This window comes from Thalia democratica, chromosome 1 (assembly GCF_965202585.1).
Source record: "Thalia democratica chromosome 1, ktThaDemo2.hap1.1, whole genome shotgun sequence".
Taxonomy (NCBI): Eukaryota; Metazoa; Chordata; class Thaliacea; order Salpida; family Salpidae; genus Thalia; species Thalia democratica.
This window is the reverse complement of record NC_139165.1, coordinates 56,751,659-56,774,140: the sequence shown is the minus strand read 5'-3', so window position 1 is coordinate 56,774,140 and position 22,482 is coordinate 56,751,659. Positions and strand designations below refer to the sequence as shown.

Here is a 22,482-nt window from a genome sequence, read left to right as displayed (position 1 = left end):
AAAGTTGATTAATTAACATAACGTAGCAAACTGATTACATAATCAGACAGACTCAGTCCAATTTTCCTTTCCTAAATGAACTTTTTGTATGAAACACCATCTGAATTATATTAAAAGTTTTTTTTTTAATTTCTGTAATTTTAATAATCTAACGTCCAAAAAAAAAGTAGTTTAGACAATTTACTGTGCATATTCTCTTTAAAATTAGGGTAACAAAGTTAGTATTTCTTCTGAAAATTTAGATCTTAAGAACATATATTAGCTATGTTTCTTACTATTATAATGTGTAAATAAATATTAATTTTTAAAGTGTTTTTGATTCAAAGTTATGATACCTGTTAAAATTAACTATAACATTAAACAAAGCTTTTGAAAAAAGTTGTTCATTTAAAAAGTAATAAATAAAATTTGACAAATGAAAACTAATGGTTCTATTCAATGAAAAACAGAAGTCAAATTCAAACAAACATATAAGAAGACCGATGAACGCGTTTATGATTTTTAGCAAACGACACAGGGCAATGGTGCACCAGCGTCATCCAAACCAGGACAATCGTACTGTTAGCAAAATATTAGGCGAATGGTGGTATGCTCTACCACAAGAAGAAAAACAAAAGTATCATGATCTTGCTCACCAGGTGACTTAAGTATCTTTTGTATGCTTTAAAGTCTAAGGGCATAGGGAAAAATCGCTTTTTGTTTTGAGGATAAGTAATTAATAAACGAGTTATGTTTTATAATGATATGAGGTTAAGGGCATAGAGGGGGGCTCTACCTTTATTTTTACAAGTTGATCTTATTTTATAGAGTTTTATCTGAGCTATCAGAAATTTTTATTTAAATTTTAAGATATGAGCGATCAAAGTCGGTGACCTCAATAGGTTCCTAATAGAAGGCGCAAACTAAAAACGCGAAAAAAGACCGTTTCACTCAAAATCTATCTCCTCCTTCATTTTTTAAGCAATCTTTTTCAAATTTTCACAAAAAATGTATTATTAAATTCTAAAAAGATTAAATGCTGGAATTTTTTCAGTTTTGAAAAATAAAATTTTTATTAAAAAATAACCATGTATTTTTTTTCTTCTTTTAATCTAAAATTTTAATTTTTTGTATATTTAAAATTACAACATTCAAAGTCTTTTAAACTATGAAAGGAACGTTTCCTGAAAGTTTGAGGTCTCTAACTCAAAAAGTGAAGGAGAAGATAGAGTTTTAGTGAATTTTTAAATTCCAAGAAAATTGACCACGAAAAATTTGCGGTCCATATGTTGGTATCGGCATTTAAAAATTTAAAAAAAATTATAATATCTCAAAAGTTAAATAAGATATTTTAGTTCTATAAAAACTGACTTGTAGTTTGTACTCAAGCTTTCATATAGAATCCAATGTTATTTTTAGTAAAAAAAATGTTGGACACCCCCCCCTATGCCCTTAATAAACACTTACAACTTAGGTTGTAGACTCACTTACTCAAAAACTGTTTACTTATTTTTACTCACCTACAAAATTTTTTTTTTAGTTCATTCACATATGCTATTTCAAACATTAAACTTTAAAAAATGTTTTTATAAAATTGTAGAAAAGAGCATTTAATTAATAAACTCAAAATTCCTAAACTCAAGCGGCTCTTATGGTGGTTGGCAACCAAGAGCTTTAGAGAACATTATAGTGTTATTAGGTCGTGACAACCCATTAAACCATCTAAATAATATTATACAAGGCTAAACTTTTTAATATATTCTGAATAGCGTTTTTTCTTAGATTAGCCAAGTGTTGCTCGAAGTGTTTATCACAATTTATTACTCAATACAAAATATGAAATGAACACACTACAAAGCAATACATAAACATAATAGTAGACTAAACAATACTCAACTCATTAATAAATCATCAGGTAACTCCGGTAGTCACAGTTTACCAAAAACCACGTACATTTAAAACAATATGTTTTAAGCAATGTAAAGTGAATGCTTATAAAGCAGTTAAATACTCGTTGCCGCCATAATTTAGTTTAAAAATTTATATTAACTTTTAGTTAAAACCCATCAAAGTTTGATAGTTTTATAAAAAGCGCATGTAAGCTATTTCTACATTTTGTCTAAGAGAAAATTAAAATATTTGTTTGAAAAAGTATGACCGATCGCAGTGAGAAATGTGTTCAGTTTTAGTCAAATTGCGACCTTTTTGTTCGGTTTTTATATAACTACGTAAAGCTTTGTGTTATTAATTTCGGCTTCTAAGATAGTTTAATTCTCCGGAAACTTGAGTGCTGTTGGTTAGAATATTAAACGAGCAGAAACTTGGGTGTTGAGCTATTATCACTACTCCACTAAATCGGTCTTTTTCGGTTTATGCACCTAAAGTTAGCGATTTTTGAATCTAAACACTGATTTTAGAACGAGTTTCAAAAATTATAAAACCGTTTGTTAACAGCATTACTCAGTGGCTTATCAGCTCTAAAATGATACATAACAGTGATTGTTTTTGTTATAACAACATTTAGAGTTGAATAAACCAGACTGCTGAAACTTACCATGGTTGTAACATGTAAATAAGAGTTTCCCAAACATATTTTCATAATCACCAACTTGGTAAAAATTAAAAAATAATCGGTATTAGGTATCGCCTCTTTAATAGATGATTATCCATGTATTTTTCCGACCTTTATACTTTTTAAACCCTGATAGCTAAAAGTGCCCACTTAAGAGACCCTGGTATAAAACACTTTATATAAAAAGATCAATAACTCTTACATTAAAGTTATTGATATGCTTAGTTAATGTGCTTTTATACCATGATTTCCTGAAGTGGGCGATTAGAAATTGGCAGTTTAGTACTTAAGAAACAAATTCTTGAGTACTATCTCTTAAATAAGAATTAATACTAAAGAGATTATTCTTAAGTACTAAGGAAACAACTCGTATAAAAGCAGTGTTACAGATAGGATATTTTTTATGTAAATGATGTACTACAGTAACTAGAAACCGAAAAATTTATCTTCGTGCAGCCTCTGTAAGATGGTAACTAAGCACGAAATCTTAGAAAAAAGACTTCTTGTTTAAATAATACTTCTCACAGAAGATATCCTGAGCTAATAGTAAAAGCAAACCAGCAAAATGTGTTAACAAAATTTATATACAATTTAAAAAGGGGGAGAAAAACTATTATACTAAAAGTTCAACTTGTATATTTTGTCAGAAATGTTTAAAAAAGCCTCTCAGACAAATCTTGATAAAATTTAGAAAAATCTGTCAGAAGGATTTAAAAAAGTTGTAACCAAATGTTTATTTTGCTCAAAAAAAAAATTTATGCCTTTGAAGCAGTACGATAAAGTGGTAAAGTTTTTTTTAAAACTAAACTAATCAATAAGCATACAAAGTTTCCAATATAACTATTATGAAGTTTATATTCAAAGTATACCAAATTATGTTTTCTTAGTTTTTGACTTGTATATGTATATTTATACTAGGTAAAGGAAGCACACTTTAAAGCACATCCTGATTGGAAATGGTGTACGAAAGAGCGAAAAAGCAGCGGTGGCTCTCAGAACATATCTACAAGTACTGTTGTCGACACCAACACCCATTGCTTGCTTGCTGGTTATTCTATTGATTTAATTTAAACTTGTTATAATAAAACAAAATAAAAATTTAAATTTGTTTAGTTTTTTAGTCAAAAATTATAAGTTTTTGTATAATAAAAATTTCATTACTTGTTTATAATGTTGTTGAATTAAGTAAAAACAAAAGACCCTGGGATCATTATTTTACTTCTTAAAAACTGGAATCATTTTTTTTTATTCGATCTAAGTTTTCTGGTGTAATATTTTTTACTTGTTCAAACTTTTAGCGTAGTTTCTTTTACTTGATCAAGTTAATAAATTCAATATAAAACGTTTGCTTAAACGTTAAAGCAATTATGTTTTTAATCTTTTTAAATTATTTTTAACGTTTTCTATATGACGTAGTGATACATTTTATTTTTTTTTACTACCACTGTTACCCCTAAAGCTTACCCTTGGTCGGTATTTTTTTCTTATTAATGTTTTTTTTCTTTATATATATATGTATATAAAATTTATTGAAATGTACGATTTAAAAAATACTGGATTATATGTTTCATAAAGACAAAAATGATTGTCTTTAAACTTCAGCCAATAATAATATTCAAATTATTTAAAAGCCTTCAAGTGGGCTCAGTAGAAGTTGTTCAAGTTTGAATAATAAATAACCTTATTTTATATATGTATACATATATATATATAGAGATAACATACACAAAATAAACTTTTGCTTGGTACAGCTGTTTCTGCGTTTAATACGCGTCCTCAGCCAAGTTTTATTCAATGAAAAGCAAACTTGTAAGTAAAGCAATAAAATTATACAAAATTAGGTATTACGTAATAATAGATAGTTGATTTTAGACAAAATTATTAACAGAGTTTTTAGATAAATTGCTTTCTATAATGTATGCAGCCAGTTTGTAACTCGTTTCTTTTGTTTAGAGATTCAGATTTCTTAACTTTTAAAATTTCGATTTTTTCCGCATTGCACAATTTACATCCGTTTTTTAAACTGTATTTATTTTTCGTTCTTGTTAACATTTCCCACTGAACTTTAAAATTAACTTCGTTATTTTTTAGTTTCCAAATGTACTGCGATAAAGTTGTCGTATTTTTATGTTTTTCGTGTTTGAAGCTGTACTTGTGCTTTGTGTAGCGATTCTTGAACGATAGTCCAGTCGAGCCTACATAAAACTTGGTCTGGTTATCAGTTATGACTGTCGCTTTATATATAACATTTTCCATCAGACAACTTCCATTTACCGGGCATTCTTGTTTTTTGCAGTCACACATTCGCCTCTCTTTGTACTGCGTGTCTAACAACTAAAATTAACGAAAACAACAGTTAATTGACTATAAAATGCTTCAAAATTTGTTGTGTTTTAAGAGAAGCTTTTTTATATGTCTACAAGACGATATAAATTCGCTTCTCTTATTTAAACAACCTTCCTTTTTTAACGCATACATAACGGCTGTTGATTCTTTTAAGCACAGCCTACAAACACTGTTTTTTTGCATAACTTTTGTATCTTTGTTTAGTACAGTGCTTTTTATTTTGAATTTAACTGGCTGATGATCAAAACTTTATGAAAAATTAAGGCTTTGTGAAACATATGTTCCAGAAATTTTAAAATCGCTATTTGAATAAATTATTTAAAAGCCCTTCAAGTGGGCTCAGTTGAAAGTGTTTAAGTTTAAGCATTAACCTTATTTTATATATATATATATATATATTAAAGGTTTTATACAAAGTTCTGATCGATAGTGCTCGACAAATCAAATTGGAGCTTAATATTTATTTATTTAATTATATAAAAACTATAATTCAAACAGCTGTTTCACACATTGAAATGTAAAATTTCATGTGATCTTCAGTGAGTTGTAGTTTATTATAATAGTAAACAGAAATTTCGATTTTAGAATTTTTTATGGTAATTATGACGTAGTAATAGTACAGTTTATTGTACGATTAGTTGAATTTGAAATACGCTGTAAATGTTATTCTATGCTTTTTAGGAAAGTTTAAAAAGGTTATTTTGGAAAAAATGTTTTAAGCTATTAGAAAAATTTTTTAGGCTGTTGGGAAAAATGTTATAAAATGCTATAAAATACTCGTGTTTGCCGCTTCGATTTTATTTTGTTTTAATATTTAGTTGGTTTTAATAATTTTTCCCAACAGCCTAAAAAATTTTTCTAATAGCTTAAAACATTTTTTCCAAATTAACCTTTTTAAACTTTCCTAAAAAGCATAGAATAACATTTACAGCGTATTTCAAATTCAACTAATCGTACAATAAACTGTACCATTACTACGTCATAATTACCATAAAAAATTCTAAAATCGAAATTTCTGTTTACTATTATAATAAACTACAACTCACTGAAGATCACATGAAATTTTACATTTCAATGTGTGAAACAGCTGTTTGAATTATAGCTTTTATATAATTAAATAAATAAATATATATATATATATATTTATTTATTTATTTGCTATAACTGTTACCCCTAACCCTTACCCTGTTCGTTGATTTTTTGGATCAAGTTGGGGTTTGGTATTTGATTTGATAAATTATGTAAAACTGAACAAATTTGATTTATTTGAAATAATTAATTTTTTGCTAAAGAATATCTAAGGTTATTATTTTTTTATTACTTAAAACTTTCAGGGTCATGTTTTTAACTTGATCCGTGTTGTTTAGTGGCGTATGATTTAAAAAGCTTAACATACTTTACATACTTATAATATTTTATTGCTCATAAGTATTGTATTAAAAATAGAATATTTTTAAATGTTTTTTTTTATGTTTTAATCAACCTAAATGATAAAGAAAAAAAACTTAGTTGTTTCTTATTAAATTATAGTTTAATAAAAAATTAACAGATCAACTAGAGCCAGCAACGGAGCCTCCGCCATTTAAACAAGCTATTTCTAATTTTCCGGTTATAGTTTGTTTATATAAAATTATAGTTTTACTCTAATCTTTCAAACCAAACTTTAAATTTTAATGACTTTATATTTTTAGATCGATTCTCATGGAACAAAATACAAGCAACCGGTAACGGTGCACCAGCCAATCCCTGCCAGCTGTTTGAACCAATCTGCTATTAGAGTTCCCGCTCGGATGCGAGACAAGCACCAGCGAAAGCAAGCTTACGAGAAAAAGATTGGTCAACAACAAGCAAAAGAAAACGGATCGAGCTGTGAAAAATCTGCAGATAAAGACCACGCAAGGACACCTTCTTTTGAAATTGACCTAAAATGCCGTGAAGAGGTTAACAGAAGTGTAAATTTAAATAACTAATTGTAACTACTATTTAACTTTTTTTACTTCGACAAATATAATCACATTCTCCACAATCTAGTTTTATAAAACAAATTATATTTTTTACAAAAAATTTGAACTGTTATATTTAATACTAAAGTTCAAATTGTTTAATTATAGTATTTCAAATTGAGACTGAACAATTTTGAACAAGGTTTTTAATTTTTAGAACCCACCTTTAATTTAGTTTGTTAAACAATAAAATACAACCTTGTTTGAGAGTTTTACTTTAATGAATATTATTTAAAAGTATGACTTCTGTTTTTAAAATTTGTTTAATATAAATTCATTAAATTCTTTCTGGTCTATATTTGTCAGTGGTATTTTATTTTTTAGTTTTTATTAGCATTTATCAATAAACATTAAGAGCAACTCATCCGATTTGAAAAAAATAAAACTTATTAGCAACCATTGCGTCTTTAAATAATAAACTAATTAAATGAAAGTTTTCATAAAGTTAAATTTATTAATTGTTAGTACAAAAGTATAAAATAAAAGTTTACTTAAACTATAAAAAGTACTTTATTTTATTATAGTTCACTCTTTTTAGTTAGTTTCAATAATCTAATAAGCTAATCTTTGATTGGTGTTTTCATTGCAAAAATTCAAAACAAAGTTATAAAAAAAAAAGTAAATTATGTTAGTTTTATGATTCATTATACATAATTGTGATAATAAATATTTATTTCAGTTTGTTTCGGATTTATCCGATGATGATAAACCACCAAAGAAGAAAACTAAGAAATCTGAATCAATTTCAAGACAAGAAGTTTACGAGTACACTACCCAACCAGTAAACACTTCAGCTATATTCCTTATAAATAAATATGTATTTGTATAAGTATGAATTTTAGTTATCAACAAAATATTTTTTTACAGCAAAACGATTGTGCCAAACCAAAACCTATAAAGGCTAAAATGTTTTCCAAACCAAACGAAACAACTTCAGTTTGCCACCGGGACGGCAATGTTGTAAATTTTAAACCTTTTGGTAATTTTTTGTATTATATACTATGACATCAGCTTTTGTATGTACATTATTGTGTGATGAATATAGTTTAAGGGAACGGTGCACTATTTTACAAAATTTTACATTGGTTCATAGTAATAAGTATAAACTTTAAATCTAAACTTTACGTCATTCTAATAAATTTAAAATTAAAATTAACTCATGAGATATAGTCGGTTTAAAAAAAAAGTTTTTAAAATTAACGTATGGACCACCGCATATTTTATTCATTGATAATTTTCTCGGAATTTTATAAATTCACTATAGATCCTCAAAATTTTTAATTTTTAAACTGAAGACCTCAAATATTCTTAAAGTAGTTAAAAAAATATATGTTGTTTACGTTTTGAAAGTATAACAAAATTTTGGTTTTAAAATTAAATAACAACGATAAATTTGTTTTTTTAAAGTTTTGATAATATTTTTGGATGATAACACTTAAAAAAATGTGTAGTTTTATTTACTTTATCGCTATATATATAATTTCACTAAGTTATTTATATATACTTTATATATAATTTATATATTCTAGTCGAAATTTTAACATTTATATCTACTCGTTTAGTATGGCTAATTATACTAATTTTTATACATAAAATTTAATTTTGTTCACATAGAAATAATGAAAAACAAAACTGAACGTTTTTTTTTACAGTGTTTGTTTAAAATAATGTTTAAGACAAAACTAAAGTAAAATACATTCGAATAAAAGTAATAAATAAGATAGTTTTGATTATAAAATTACATGCTATTAGGTTAAACTAAAACAGTTACAGTTAAAGCAGGTAAAACTATTTAAACAACTGATATATACTGCTTAGTAATGTCGTTTTTTTTTTATACATCCAGGAAACCACATTAAAACTAAATTCGTTATTAAAATATGTAATAGGTGGAAATTTTAAAATCCCATCAAACTACAGTAAAGTCGACTCTAGTGCACCAACTAATTTAGACCAATTAAATAATGCTAACAGTGTTCCGTTTATTTCAAAACAAACAAATGAAGTTACAAACAAAGATTGTGTTAGTTTTTACTATTATATTAGTTTTATTGTTGTTTAATATTTTTCTATTAAACTGTAAAAATTTATTTTTTACTTATTGCTTCACAAGTTATTTCATAAGTTAAACTCGTTTTTGATTTAAACCTATAATTTTTTATTTGAATAGTTTACCTTAACATACATATATATATATATTTTTTTTTTAATGTCTTATGTGTCTATTTTAGACTGCACATATATTTCATTACTCCTATCAATATTTATCAACTAACCAAAAGTTTTTGTTTAGTTTGAATTAACTTTTTCTTTTTGTAGAGTCTACAAACTACAGTGAAATCATTCACTACTTCTTGCAGTAAATCACAAATTGTTAATTCTATTTTGCAAGTTGACATAAAAACCAAGTTAGTTTCAAGTGTTGCTTTTTGTTAAGTTTACTTTATATTGTTAATTAAGTATGAGGTTGACAAAAATTTTTAGAAATGTGTTTTAAGATATTTTTAATGTTTTATTTAGTCTCCAAGCTATTAGATATCTTTTAATTTTTAAAGTTTAAGAATTTTGATCTCACCATTTTTTAAAACTTAGAATGAAAAGACATATAACTGACGAAAACAGTCAGCAAAATATAAAAAAAGTCAACCGTCCACTAACTGGCCCTGAGCTTCTCGGTCGACTTCATGTCAACAAGCCTCTTAGCACTGAGATATCTCCTAGCCAGAAGTTTGAGCCTCTTCTAGCTGCCAAAAATGGAAAGTTAGCAACTGAGAACGTTGACTTGTCTAAAACCAACATGCCTTTGGTAGCTCCAGATGCCTTGAACGGTTCAACACCTCCTAGGTGGATTCTTCAGCAACATGGTATTAAGGCAGAAAAAGCAATGAAAATTGCACCTTCTAATACCAAAATTCCGCTTCCTTCCGCCGCTATCAGTTGTCATAATAATAATAATTTTGCTGGATTTGTAACGCCGCAAATTAGTAAAGAAAATACAAAAGTTACGACTTCAACAGTAACCGCTCAACAGCAGAACTCAATGGCTAGCGTACTGGGTGCGGTTAATTTGACACATTCGTACATCATGAGTATAAGTGGAGGTTTATGTTTTTAACTACTATTTTATACTTATATAACTCATTCAGGGTTGCCAAAAATCCTGGAAACCTAGAAAAACCTGGAATTTGACAATTGAAACTAAAAAACCTGGAATTTTGAACAAAAATCACTAAAAAAATCTGGATTTTTAGTAGTAAAATTTGATTTGACACAAAATCTCTATTATATAAAAATATATTTTTTGTCATCATCAAAATTGTTTTTATTAAAAAATACATTTAAAGTAGCTTTACAGTATCTTTTTAATGCTTGTATACTATATAACACAGTTTCTTATTTTAAACTAAAAACTGACCCAAAAATGTTTACTTTTAAAAACCTAAAGAAATTTTGCCCAAAACATTTGGCAACCCTGCTCATTAATTAAGTACTTATTTAGATAGGTTTTAACTTTGTTGTGTTTATGTTTAATGTTCAACGCTGTGGTTATAATTTCAGTTTGTTGCTGATATTGTTATAACTTGTTTTTATATGAATCAAGCATTTGAAATCTGATTCATGTATTCATATGTAAATTAAAAAAGTTCTAATAAAATTTAATAGCTGAATTAGAAAATTACCAGACTTAGTAGAATTTTTAGGTCTAAAAATATTCAGAATTTAGAAATAAGTAAAAGTTATAAATGGTTAGTAACACTTGTTACTTTTGTGTTCTTCAGATACAAGATAATTATTCTATCAAGTAAACGAAAAAAAATTAAGTCTATTTATTTTTAAATATTACAAACTCGAGTATTTATATAATTGTATATGTATTTCTTACAATAGTTGAATTATTTGCTAATTAATACACACTTTTTGAAATCTTGCAATTTGATTAACTAAAAATAGTATTTTCAAAAAATAAAACAATTATTTAAAAAATCTGTCTAAATATCTAAGTAAATTCTACAAAATTGTTAACTTCATGAAGTTGAAATTATTTACTCTGCAAAGTGAATCACAAATTTTGATTCCATCTATAAGTGTTTAAATACATGACCTCATCTATTTCCTAACTTCTTGAAATGTTATTTTAAATGTTATTAGTTACTGTAGATATTAATATAAGTAAAAATAAAGATTTATGTTAAATCAAACAAAAATTTTTTTTTTTTTTGATGAGTTGTATTCGTAAAATACCTAAATATAATACTTAGCTGAAAAAAAAAAGTTATCTTGGATTAGTTTTTTTTTTCAAATGTTTTTGGAATTGAAAAAATGTAGTTTGAATTACAGCGTTGGTACTTACGTATAACGACTTAGTCTAGTTTGATATCTTTTTAGTTTTTTTTTTTTTAAATTTAGGCTTGTTTAAGGTTTTATTTTTCTCGATTCCTGGGTTATTTTTCATTGTTATTACAATGTCTTAAATTTTATAAGTTTATTTATAGATAATTAACTATTTTAACATTTAGTTCATTTTGTGAAATAACGCACTGAATTCCTTATTTTATTTTTATTTTTTGTTTCAAATATTTATTTTTAAGATGGAAAAAAGTCAGTAAATGTTTACATTTTAGAATATTGATTACACTTTTGAACTAAAAGTAAAAGGTTTTGAGAGTACTGGTTTATTTTTAATATTTTATTTCTTACCTCTACTAACTAAGAAAATCAATAACAAATATAATTGTATCTTTTAAAACTGTATTTTCAGGTTCAAACAAAGATATTTCTCAAACAGCAAATGCACCATTAAAAACAAACGTGTCTTGTGGAAATAATTCACATTCAGATGAAGACGTTAACCAAGTAAGTTAATCAACACTAGTTTTTTAAACTTTTTTACAAAAATTGGTTATTAAATCAATTAATGAAATTATAACAGTAAAATTTCTTCATTGTACGGGTGATTTACTGCTTTCCTTAAAAAGAGCTAAAATCGTATATTAAACGCAAGCTGAATTTTTTTTACCTAATTATCTATTAGTCTAACATTGACTGACGCATGCCAGTTCATAGTAGTTTAAATTAAAGTTAATTTATAAGTATTTATAACTAAGTTGAAACACATTTTTGTTATACTAATCTTATTTTTAATTAATGATTTACCGCAGGGGTCAGCAGCATATACAACTTTTTCTAGAAAAAGTTGCTCTCGGGCCGCATTGTATAACGAAAAGTTTTCCGTTGGCCTTTGTTATATAAAAAAAAATATTAGTAATTGTTAGTGCTTTACTATTACATATTTTATCACTTTTTAGGTCAAGAGTAGTATTTTCAAATAGGTTCTTTTTTTTTTATAAAAAAATTCCATATATATATATAGCATATACAAATTACATCATACAATACTAAATAACGATAGAAATACAACAAACTGACCTTAATAAAAGTAAATTTATACAGAAATTTAATAACTAAAAGGTAATTAACTCAACATAGGTCTTTTCTTAAGTTAAAAACTATACACATAACACAAGCTCGATATTTAGAGATTTGGTAAGGTCTATGCAAATAAAAAATATTGTGTGTAATGTTTATTGTTTTGTAAGATTTATTTTAAGTATTTGTAAAATTGAACAAATTAACATTAAATGGCTTAAAAAAAGCACAACAGTAAGACATTTATTATTTTTTTTAAGACGGTTAATTGTTTTGTGCTAGCCTAACAGTTTATTCACTGATTTTTAAACAATCGTTACAGCGCCTTTCTTTTGAATAAAATAAATAATTTTTATTCTTATTTTTAAATTTATTATTTAAAGATATTTTTAAATAACGGTTTTGGAAATTTTATAACAAAGTAATAGTTAAGCATTAAAAAAAATAATTTGTACGGATATTTATATCGGTTTATTTATATTTGTTTTATTAAACACTAAGACTTTTTGCATAACTAAACTAAAACAACAGGTTTTAACAACTTCAGTTAATAACACAAATCAAGTCAACACAATTTTTAATGAAAATGGTACCTGCCTCATGAAGCTTGATCCTGTGCCGCAAAAGTTTCCATCCAGAAGGCGACAAATATTGATGCGTGAGGATTCTAATGATTCTTCGAAACCACAAAAAGAAAAAAGCATGATTGTTAATTTACAGCAGATTAACAAGGCAACTATGAAGGAACATGATGTCACTAGAGATAGGTTTAAATTTTATTCTACTGTTAAATTCATTTTTACATAGTCGGTATAGAAGATTTTTTACGTCAGTTATTAGCTTTTTATTTTTTGTTGATTCAAAAAGCTGGATCTGGATCCGGCCGTATCTTGATTTCTAAAATAGATCCAGATCCCTAATGTAAAAAGTCTTTTATAGAAACAAAACGTCTATATTTAACATTCCAATTAAAAAAAAAGTAGTATTGAATAAAATTATTCAAATAATAATTTAAAAACAACTATTTTTGTAATTCGCAGTACAAAACTTTAGTGTTGTATTAGACTAGGGGTGGGCAACGTAAATAGTTGACGGGCCGGATCCAGAAAAATATAGTCCTCAGCGGGCCGGATCATTTCAAATTAATGATCTTTTGGATTCAGCTGGATCATTTTTTAGATCCGGATCCTATTTTAAACATATTATCCGGATCCGGCTAAATACTAATTTTAGACAAAGATCTGGATCCGAATGGAAGCTAATTTCAAAAAGATTTGGATCCGGTTAGAAGCTTATTGATCGGGTATTTCAGTATTTTGAATCAGTACATTAGTTACCAAGGTTCTCAAGTATGAAATTTTATGTTAAATTTAGTTAAGTATTCATAATTCTATATATATTATAACTCTGGAACGAATTAATACTAGTTAGTCCTAAAAAAATTATAATTTGGTTACTAAAAGTTACTCGAGCCTAACATTTCAAGCTAGAACATAAAAAAATTGCTTACTATTCGAAATTAATTAATTTTGGAAATCCTTATCTGGAGTTTATAGTGATAATATTTTTTCAAAAATTAACAAACAATACAATATCAAACTACTGTTATTTAATTTAACTAAGCTAAAGCACATTCATTACATTTTTTTGCATGTATAAAAGAAACAAAACAAAAAATAATTCTGATATAATAAACATTTTTACCATAAAAAGCAAAAATAAATAAATAAAAGAGCTCGATAAAACACTTAAGGTTGATCATGTATTAGAGTTTTTTAAATCTAGTTGCATAAAAGTTTTTGAAAATCTGCAAGTGCACTGAAATACCGATTAGGTTTGAAGATAGCTTATCCTTGTTAATGTTTATGGTCGGAAATGTTTGTTTTTAAATGTATGAAGTATCGAACAACACAACTAGTTCCATGGTCATCTTTAGAAGTTGACAAACTTTGGCTCGATGTATAATACATAATATCTATCAAAAATCTTATAAAAGCAACAAAATTTATATGTTTGATTTCAAGTATTCTTATTAACTTATTTAAAAAACAGCTAAGCCTAGATAACAAATTACTTTGGCTGGAAATTTTAACACTTTTACTTTCGATATCAAATAGTTATAATTAAGTTACGAAATTTAACTAAATTCTGTACTTTAAAAATATTAATCAAACAGTGCACCTAAAATACTTTAACAAGAGTACTAACATAAAGTAACGAAATATTGAAACAAAAAAGAAATTAATAACAAACATGTTTAGCATAACAAACATTTTAGTTTAGTAGACTTTTAGATTAAGATCGATTTCACTAGTGAAAATATTACTAAACGAAAAACTAAAACATAAAACTGTCACATTATACTTTAAATGTTAAGTTTAAAGAATTTAGCAAGAATAAATGCACTAAAAAGAAATCAATGAGGCATTTCTGGATCATAAAAGTTTTTAACAAGTTTTTTAAAATCTGGAAGTTTATTTGAAGTAGATATTCTCAGTAATGACTGCAAATTGGTATCAGTAAGATTTGAACGCAGCTTACTTTTGTTTACATACATGGTTAAGAATGCTTGTTTGCAATAATATGTTGACTCAAACTGAACAAATAATTTCATTGTTATCTTTTTTAAATTAACAAACTTTTACTTTTTAAGTAAATCATAAAATCTGTCAATTTTTCAGTTTTGAACTTTTCTTTTTGTGTACTGCCACATCAAAGTTCAACAGTTCTAACAATATTACTAAGTACATTTTCGGTGTCAAACGTCGACGGTGATGAAATAATGTCGAATTCTTCACTTAATTGTTAAAAGTCTGCAAAACGACGATCAAACTTATTATCAATTGAAACTATTGTCATCAATTGGTCATTACTAAACTTAACCATATATTTAATCAAAAAGTCCTTAATGAAAAAACAATAGCAGAAAAAGTGCAAATGGTAGTCTAAACTTAAAAAATTTGTCAAAAATTAAAATTTGAGCAGTTTGACTTAAAAAATTTGTCGATGTTTAAAAAGATATTTTTTTTTACTTTTTTAAACATTTAAAAAACAACTCAATACTTATCTGGAAAAGACAGCAATTTTTGACATGTCTATTTTTTATGAAAACATTATGGTAGGTAAGATCATCAAAGTTAGTTCAGCAAACAATTGCTTTTAGCTAATTTGAGAAAGGATCACTTCAACTGACTTGAAACAGAACAAGAAACTATAACAAAATAGTGTTTTATCACCACAAAATAATAAGCCATTTTTACAAACGTTTTCAGGGTCAAAGTCTTACAGTTTTGTTTAATGAAATAGTTCAAAAAAGGTTTTGTACAAGTTTTGTAATAATTAAATTAGCTGGCCGGATTTTATATAAATTTTGAAAATGCTTAGCGGGCCGGATCATTCACTTGCGAGCCGGATCAATGTTGTCCGCGGGCCGGATTCCATTTAAAATTAAAAAAGGCTTGGGGGCCGGTCATTTTCACTCTGCGGGCCGGATCCGGCCCGCGGGCCGTACGTTGCCCACCCCTATATTAGACAATATCTTATCGGGTCTTACTTCTACTGTTATTAATATTATAAAGCTTGTAAAGGCAAAAATTAAAATATAATAGTAAACTGCTATTCTTATTAGAAATAACAAATTCTCGATACATTACAAAAAGTTTGTCATTATTTGTACATTGTACAGTTTTCTTTACACAAGCTATAAATTACTGTGCTCTAACATATTTAAATTTTAAAATATATGATTTCATAGAGATAATTAATTAAAAGTTATTAAGTTTTGTATTTAAACTTATAATTTTAGTTAATACTCAGAATTTTTTTTATATCAGGATTTTAAATCAAGTTAATTTTGAGAAGAAGTTTCAAAATCTCCCCCAGTTAAAACCTGAGTTGATACCAACACCTGGAACACCTAAGGAACTTCCGACCACTCCCGATTTACTACTTAAATCTTACAGAAAAAAACGTAAATAGTTATATTTGTTTATAGCCTTATTACTTTTTTCTAATTACTTCACTTGAAAATTTCTTTTTTATTTAAACTCAAACATTTATAAGAAAGGTTTTAATACAATTACTAAATCAAGTAGTGTTTATATACATTTATAATTACATAAACTTATAAATTAAATAGATTCCTTACCAACGGCTAACAACGGTCATTCTGGGGGCTGTAACTCTCCAGTTAATTCTTCACCTAATAAAAAAAATAGGGTTAGTAGACAAGAAGATCAAGAAGTTACTGAGGAAGTTGCCAAATGCGAAGGTGATGTGTTCACTTTTGAGGACGAAAAGTTTCCCAATCAAACCAAAAATAGTTTGTTTATTTAAATTGTTCTCTATTTTTTTTAGATAAGTTTTTTTTTCGTTTTATTTACTTTAAGTTTATTGTTTTAACTAAAAAAAAATTATAATAGTTAATGTATTTTTCTAAGTATTTTTGTCTAGATGACGGAAGCCAAATCCAGCCTGAAACTCCTGATTCAAAAGGTAGTGGAAGTTTACGTCATTTACTAGATAATAGAAGGCGCTTAATTGTCGAATTATTTCAAGAAAAGGGCTACTATCCAGATGGTTTGAATTATTAACTTGAATTATTTTTACTATAATAACACTTATAACTTATAAATAACTTCAAAAAAGTAGTTTGTAACAGAGCATACTCGTAGGAACAATTTAGCAGGTGTTAATTATATAAGTTTTTTGGTACTTTTTACAATTTTACTAAGAAATACTAAATCTTGATGCTTTAATTGATAAAATTTTTCATAAATGAACATTATGTAAGGCTTGCTTTAGTTTGCAGAAAAATAAAAGGTTTAAATTTAGATAAAGTACGTTTAAGTTTGACAATGATAACTATTAGAATTTTGAAATACAATCAAATGGTAAAAGTATAGTAATAGCTAGTTGATTATAATATAATCGGTATTTTTAAGAAACTATTGAACAAAATATTTTCAAATATGTTTGCTATAGTTTCGTTTCCTTGCTTCGACCAAAAGTTTGAACTAAAAGTAGTGTTTTATCAGCTATCATTCTTTTATACTATTTTTAGTTTTATTAATTAGGTAATAAATTTTATTGTAGTATTCTAACGATTTATTTAATATTTATAGTTAAAATTAAAATTTTGAGTATACTTTTTTAAAACATTTCTTTGTTATTAATAAGTTTAACAGAACTCGCATATGTTATAAACACGTATGTATTCATTTATTAATTATTTTTGATTATCGGAAAGTAAAATATTTGTAAAAAAAATTTATAGTAATGATTTTTTAAAGAAAAAAATAAGTGATCAGATTTATAGGAATCTTTAAACCAGACTTATTTTTTTATATATAAAGATATGTATTGAAGTTTAGTTGTATTGGTGGTAGTTTTATGTTAGGTTTAACAAAACTAATAATTAAAAAATATTAAAAAAAGTTTAATCTAAAAATTAGTATCTAAATTAAACAGCACAAATCATTGCGGATTTTCAAGAAAAACACAAAGATGCATTTCCAAAGCCAAACATTTTGACATTAAAACTTCGAGAGGTTTGATTAAAGTTTTAATTCTATCAATTTCTATGGAACAATACTGTTCCTTATCTAATATGATGATTAAAAAAGTCATTTAATTACAGGTCCGTCAAAAGATGTTTCAGATTCAGGATCAAAGCTCTGTAGATAAAAAGGTTTATGAAAAGGGGACTAACAAACAAAATTTGCTTGAAAAATAAGAAGTTTATTGTCTGTTTAGAAGTTTTAGGGATTGTTGTTGAACAGTTTAACTGATATGCTCGTAAAAACAAAAAAAAATATATAAAGGGCTTAGTGGTTAAGTATGTACATATATAAAACATATCTTACTTAATCACAATTTTTTTATATATATTTGCAGTCTTTATATGGTGATTTTTATTAATTTTATTTAGTTAATGTCGCTTTTTTTCGTTTGGTTATACTACAACTATTTTGGGTGCTATGTAAAAAAAAAAAAAAAATATACTTTAAACATTTTCAGCATATTTACAAAGCGACATAAAACTTCAAAGAATTTTTAATATATATATATATGTAATTTTTCAAATATGATGTATATACATATATTAATGAATTTGCTTTTCTTATAGATGTCATAAAGTTTTTGTTTTATTCTTTTTGCTAACCGAAAACAATTGTTTAATATTATTTGGTTTAACCTTGACATAATTCACAATTTGCTGATTATTTGGTTTTTAGTTATAATTTATGATATTTTAAAACTTTTAGCTAATAGTTATTTGTGAATATTGTTTGCGTAAGAAATTTATAAAGTATTAAAAAAAGGTCTACACTAGTGTCCAGTTTAATTATTTAAGTAGCTAGGCGTTATATCTGTTTGAATTAATTATTTAAATTTGAAAAAAGATCTTATTACTGTAACTTTGTAAGGAAAAAGCTTTTAAAAAGTTTTTTATTGTTATCTAAGCCCTTATTATTTTTTAGTTAATTCGAACATTAGATATACACAATTTATTTTAACTTATTTGATTCGTCAATAAAACTTTTTTTTGCAGAATATTTTTTATTAGTTTTGTTCTAGTACAGATGCTAGCTATCTAAAAATATATAAACACTTCTAACGTTATATTATAATTTTTATACTATTTTTCAAAAGAAAACCTACTTTTTACTAGGTTTCATTTAACGTATTTTATTTTTCATTGAAGATAATTGTCCCTAATTAATCATTCCCCGAAAAAAAACTTCCATTAACGAAGGTAAACATTTTCTTAACCATGAAAATAAAGTTGTTTAAAAGTAAACATAGAGATACTCTATGCAGGGTTCGTGCGCGTCAGGCTAAGTCAGGCTAAATCAGTTTTTTTGAAAAAAGTTAAAAACGTCAGGCTAAATCAGTTTTTTTATTTAAAAATTTATATGTTTGAAAATTTTTGATTAAAAAAAAAGAGAAATCTTTTTAAGATCAAATTGTGTGAATTTATTTGTAAATAAAGATTTAGTTATTAAAGACAAAATCAGTCAGTATTTGTAAAAATGAATGCTTAAAACCTTTTGTTGAACCTCTAAAATTTTTAAAGAATCTTCATTATTTTGTTTTTAGTAGATTATATACGTCATAATTATAAAAATTCGTAAAAACACAGTTTAAACATTACAGTTTAGTTCAACAACTTAGCTGTTTGTTTGAATTTGTTTACATCAGCTATGTTTTTTAAAGCTTAGTTGGTTGAACTGTGTTAATTTCCAATTTAAAGGCTTTATAGTTTACCAAATACTTTTTAGATTAAAACTCTTAACAGTTTATTCATATATTTTACTGGTTGTTTAAAGTTATTAGAGATATTCACAACACTAAAACTTAGCTTTAAGATATAAGTACTAAGTTTTTAGGGAGTATAAATTTTAGATACAACTCATTTTTTTATACAAGAACAAAATGTTCAAGGTTTTTTTATTATTTTAACGTAAGCTTTTTAAACCTGATATGACATCAACAATCACTATATTTATTTAGAGTTTAGGATTTATAATTATGTATCAATTTTAAGTATTAGTCAAAATACTATAATAAACATTTTTTATACTCGCGTAAGCGCTTCATTTTAAAAGAACACGACAATGCATGTGTTTTATTATAAATCTTCATGGTTATAATGTTTTTACTTAGTGCTTAATTTATTGAACAATTGTGTTTAGTAATATATATTAAATTTTTACAGTAGTAATAGATTAGATAAAACACTTAATTTAAAACTTATCAATGAATTTGTTATGTAAGGGCATAGGGGGGTTAATCATTTTATTGAGTTGTAACTGTAAGCTATGAGTTGGTTTTTGCAGATTTTATTTTTGCCAATAACTAAAATGACTTCTAAAGGGAATTTTCCTTACTTTGAAAAAATGTCAAGCTAAATTAAAAAAATTTTGCGCACGAACCCTGTCTGCGAATTGTAATTATATGTTAAACGTTAGCACTAGACTGCACCGCTTGACCATCAACAATACTCCTTGTGACAATCAGCCACATGGTTTTGTCCTTATTAGGATATATCAAACATACATAGCCACGATTAACCGTTGCATAATTCAAAACCAAGCGTGATAAAGTAATTTTACAATAAAGCGTTCGTTAGTGGGTACAGCCAAAAGATTTTACATGAAGACAGTTTTGCACCGGTTGAAAACTTTTTATTAATTAATTTGATCATTTTTAGTATCACAGCTACCCCTTACCTCTAGTAGTTTTTTCTTATTATAATCTTTTAATATCATGATTACCCCCTGATCGGTATTATTTTTATACTATCGTTCAAAAATGATCCTTCGTGCAAAAGTTTCTTAAGGCATATTTGACCCGTCTCCCTATAAAAGAGCACTAGAACAAAGTAATTGACAATCTGCAACTTGGTTTTGCCCAAAAGGACGGATGGCGTTACATCTCAGCTTTGCTAAGATATCTGAAATAGCTACTAGTCAACTGTTTAACAAAATAAACAAGCTTTTTTTAACATGATATAATAGCAACAAAGATTTTGGTGAATAAAATTTTACATACTAAATATTTTAGATTAATTTAGTTTTTTTAACCAGAATTTTATTCGAAATGAGTAATAACTTAAACTTTAAATGTGTTTTCTATAAAAAATGTAACAGTGATAGAAATTAAAAAAAAAATTAGACAATATTTATTAGATATATTTTGCGTAATATCAGTTGAGATTTCGTAGATCTAACTATTTTATGTACAAAACTCTTATAGCATCTCCTAATTATTGTATTTTAACAGACACAAATGTATCTCAGGGAGTTTATGAAATAAAGTGATGCGTCTTTATTTTAATCCTATGTGTATGTAATTATAGTTGTTTAAATCTTAGTTTTTTCTCAATTCAAAATCAGTTTTATTGATACTTTTTAATATTTTTTTTTTGATATTCGTATGGAAACTTTGTCTATATGTTTATTTTGCAACAAAGTTCTTTCATATTTAATAAAATTAAACAAGAAAGAGATACCAAAAAAAAGGTAATGAAAAAAAAGCAGTTGGTTCACAAAATTATTTAAACATAATAAAGTATAGTGCAGCTTATATCAAAAAAGTTCATAACTAAAACAAACGTAAAAAATCTTTATATACTTACATATTTTTGAAAATTTCTAACACTGTGTTGTCAAAAAGGAAACGGGTCTAAATTGCACGAATAAAAAAATGCACACGGTTAGTAAATTGCACGAGTGGACTAAATTGCACGAGAACAAAATTGCACGAAGACGATTTTGCACCAAGGGTCAATTTTGCACGAGTTACATTTTTGCACGTGAAAAAAAAATAAAAAAGTTATTTCATAAAAAAAAATACTGAACAAGGGTAAGGGTTAAAGGTGTAAGTGGAAGTAAAATAAAATAAATAGCTAATAGAAATTATAAAAAAAAAGAAACAAGTTACTGACCGAGGGTAAGGGTTAGAGGTGTAAGTGGTAGTAAAAATAAAATAAAAAGCTAATAAAAATTAAAAAAGAAAAAAAACTACCGACCGAGGGTAAGGGTTAGGGGTAAAAGTGATAGTAAAAAAAAAAAGAAAAAAAACTAAAAATAATAACAAAATTAAAAAAAAAAAACACGTGCAAAATTGTCTTCGTGCAAAAGTGTCTTAGTGCAAAAGTGACCCTTCGTGCAAAAGTATCTTCGTGCATTTTATCTTTGTGCAATTTTATCCCCTCGTGCAAAAGTATCTTCGTGCAATTTTGTGAACTCGTGCAATTTTGTACGCTCGCGCAATTTAGACAGCTACCCATTCTAGAAAGCTTCATTAAAATATAATTCCTAACACGAAATTAATAAAGAGTGAAAGTTGCTCCAATCTAGAAGTCTTAAAAAATATCTGTAGTACTATCTTGTCATTTAGGTCTTACAGACACATCAAATGCCAAATGCAATTTTTCATAGTTTATAATAATTGCAGGTTTTTTTTTTGCTGATTACAACTTTCTTCCTAAGACTAAATGTTTTCGCCATAGTGCATACTAGATAAGTTTAGGTTGCTTGTATCAACATCCATTGGTTTATATTCATTTGATGATATGTTTTCGTCTTAACATGTTTTCTAAACTTTTCAAAATACTCGCTTAATCTCAGAAATTTACTTTAGTTTATT

The 22,482-nt window shown here is 26.3% G+C and overlaps 1 protein-coding gene across 4 annotated transcripts in view; it reads left to right on the top strand.

The window, feature by feature from the left end:
* LOC145849844 (uncharacterized) overlaps positions 1-18,662 on the top strand; it is a 51,994-nt gene extending 33,332 nt beyond the window's left edge. For 3 of the 4 annotated variants that reach the window (XM_082954931.1, XM_082954940.1, XM_082954923.1), the window contains exons 26-41: positions 450-638; positions 3,470-3,599; positions 6,447-6,505; positions 6,589-6,837; positions 7,580-7,681; positions 7,768-7,879; positions 8,790-8,923; positions 9,220-9,308; positions 9,493-10,001; positions 11,660-11,754; positions 12,859-13,094; positions 16,161-16,297; positions 16,466-16,648; positions 16,780-16,905; positions 17,797-17,876; positions 17,966-18,662. In XM_082954931.1, coding sequence (XP_082811057.1) covers positions 450-638; positions 3,470-3,599; positions 6,447-6,505; positions 6,589-6,837; positions 7,580-7,681; positions 7,768-7,879; positions 8,790-8,923; positions 9,220-9,308; positions 9,493-10,001; positions 11,660-11,754; positions 12,859-13,094; positions 16,161-16,297; positions 16,466-16,648; positions 16,780-16,905; positions 17,797-17,876; positions 17,966-18,061 — 2,526 coding nt within the window. In that variant the 3' untranslated portion in view covers positions 18,062-18,662. Of the gene's footprint in view, positions 1-449; positions 639-3,469; positions 3,600-6,446; positions 6,506-6,588; positions 6,838-7,579; positions 7,682-7,767; positions 7,880-8,789; positions 8,924-9,219; positions 9,309-9,492; positions 10,002-11,659; positions 11,755-12,858; positions 13,095-16,160; positions 16,298-16,465; positions 16,649-16,779; positions 16,906-17,796; positions 17,879-17,965 lie in introns of those variants that run through there. The other variant, XR_014372372.1, reaches the window with a different exon arrangement.
* Positions 18,663-22,482: the final 3,820 nt, after the last annotated feature.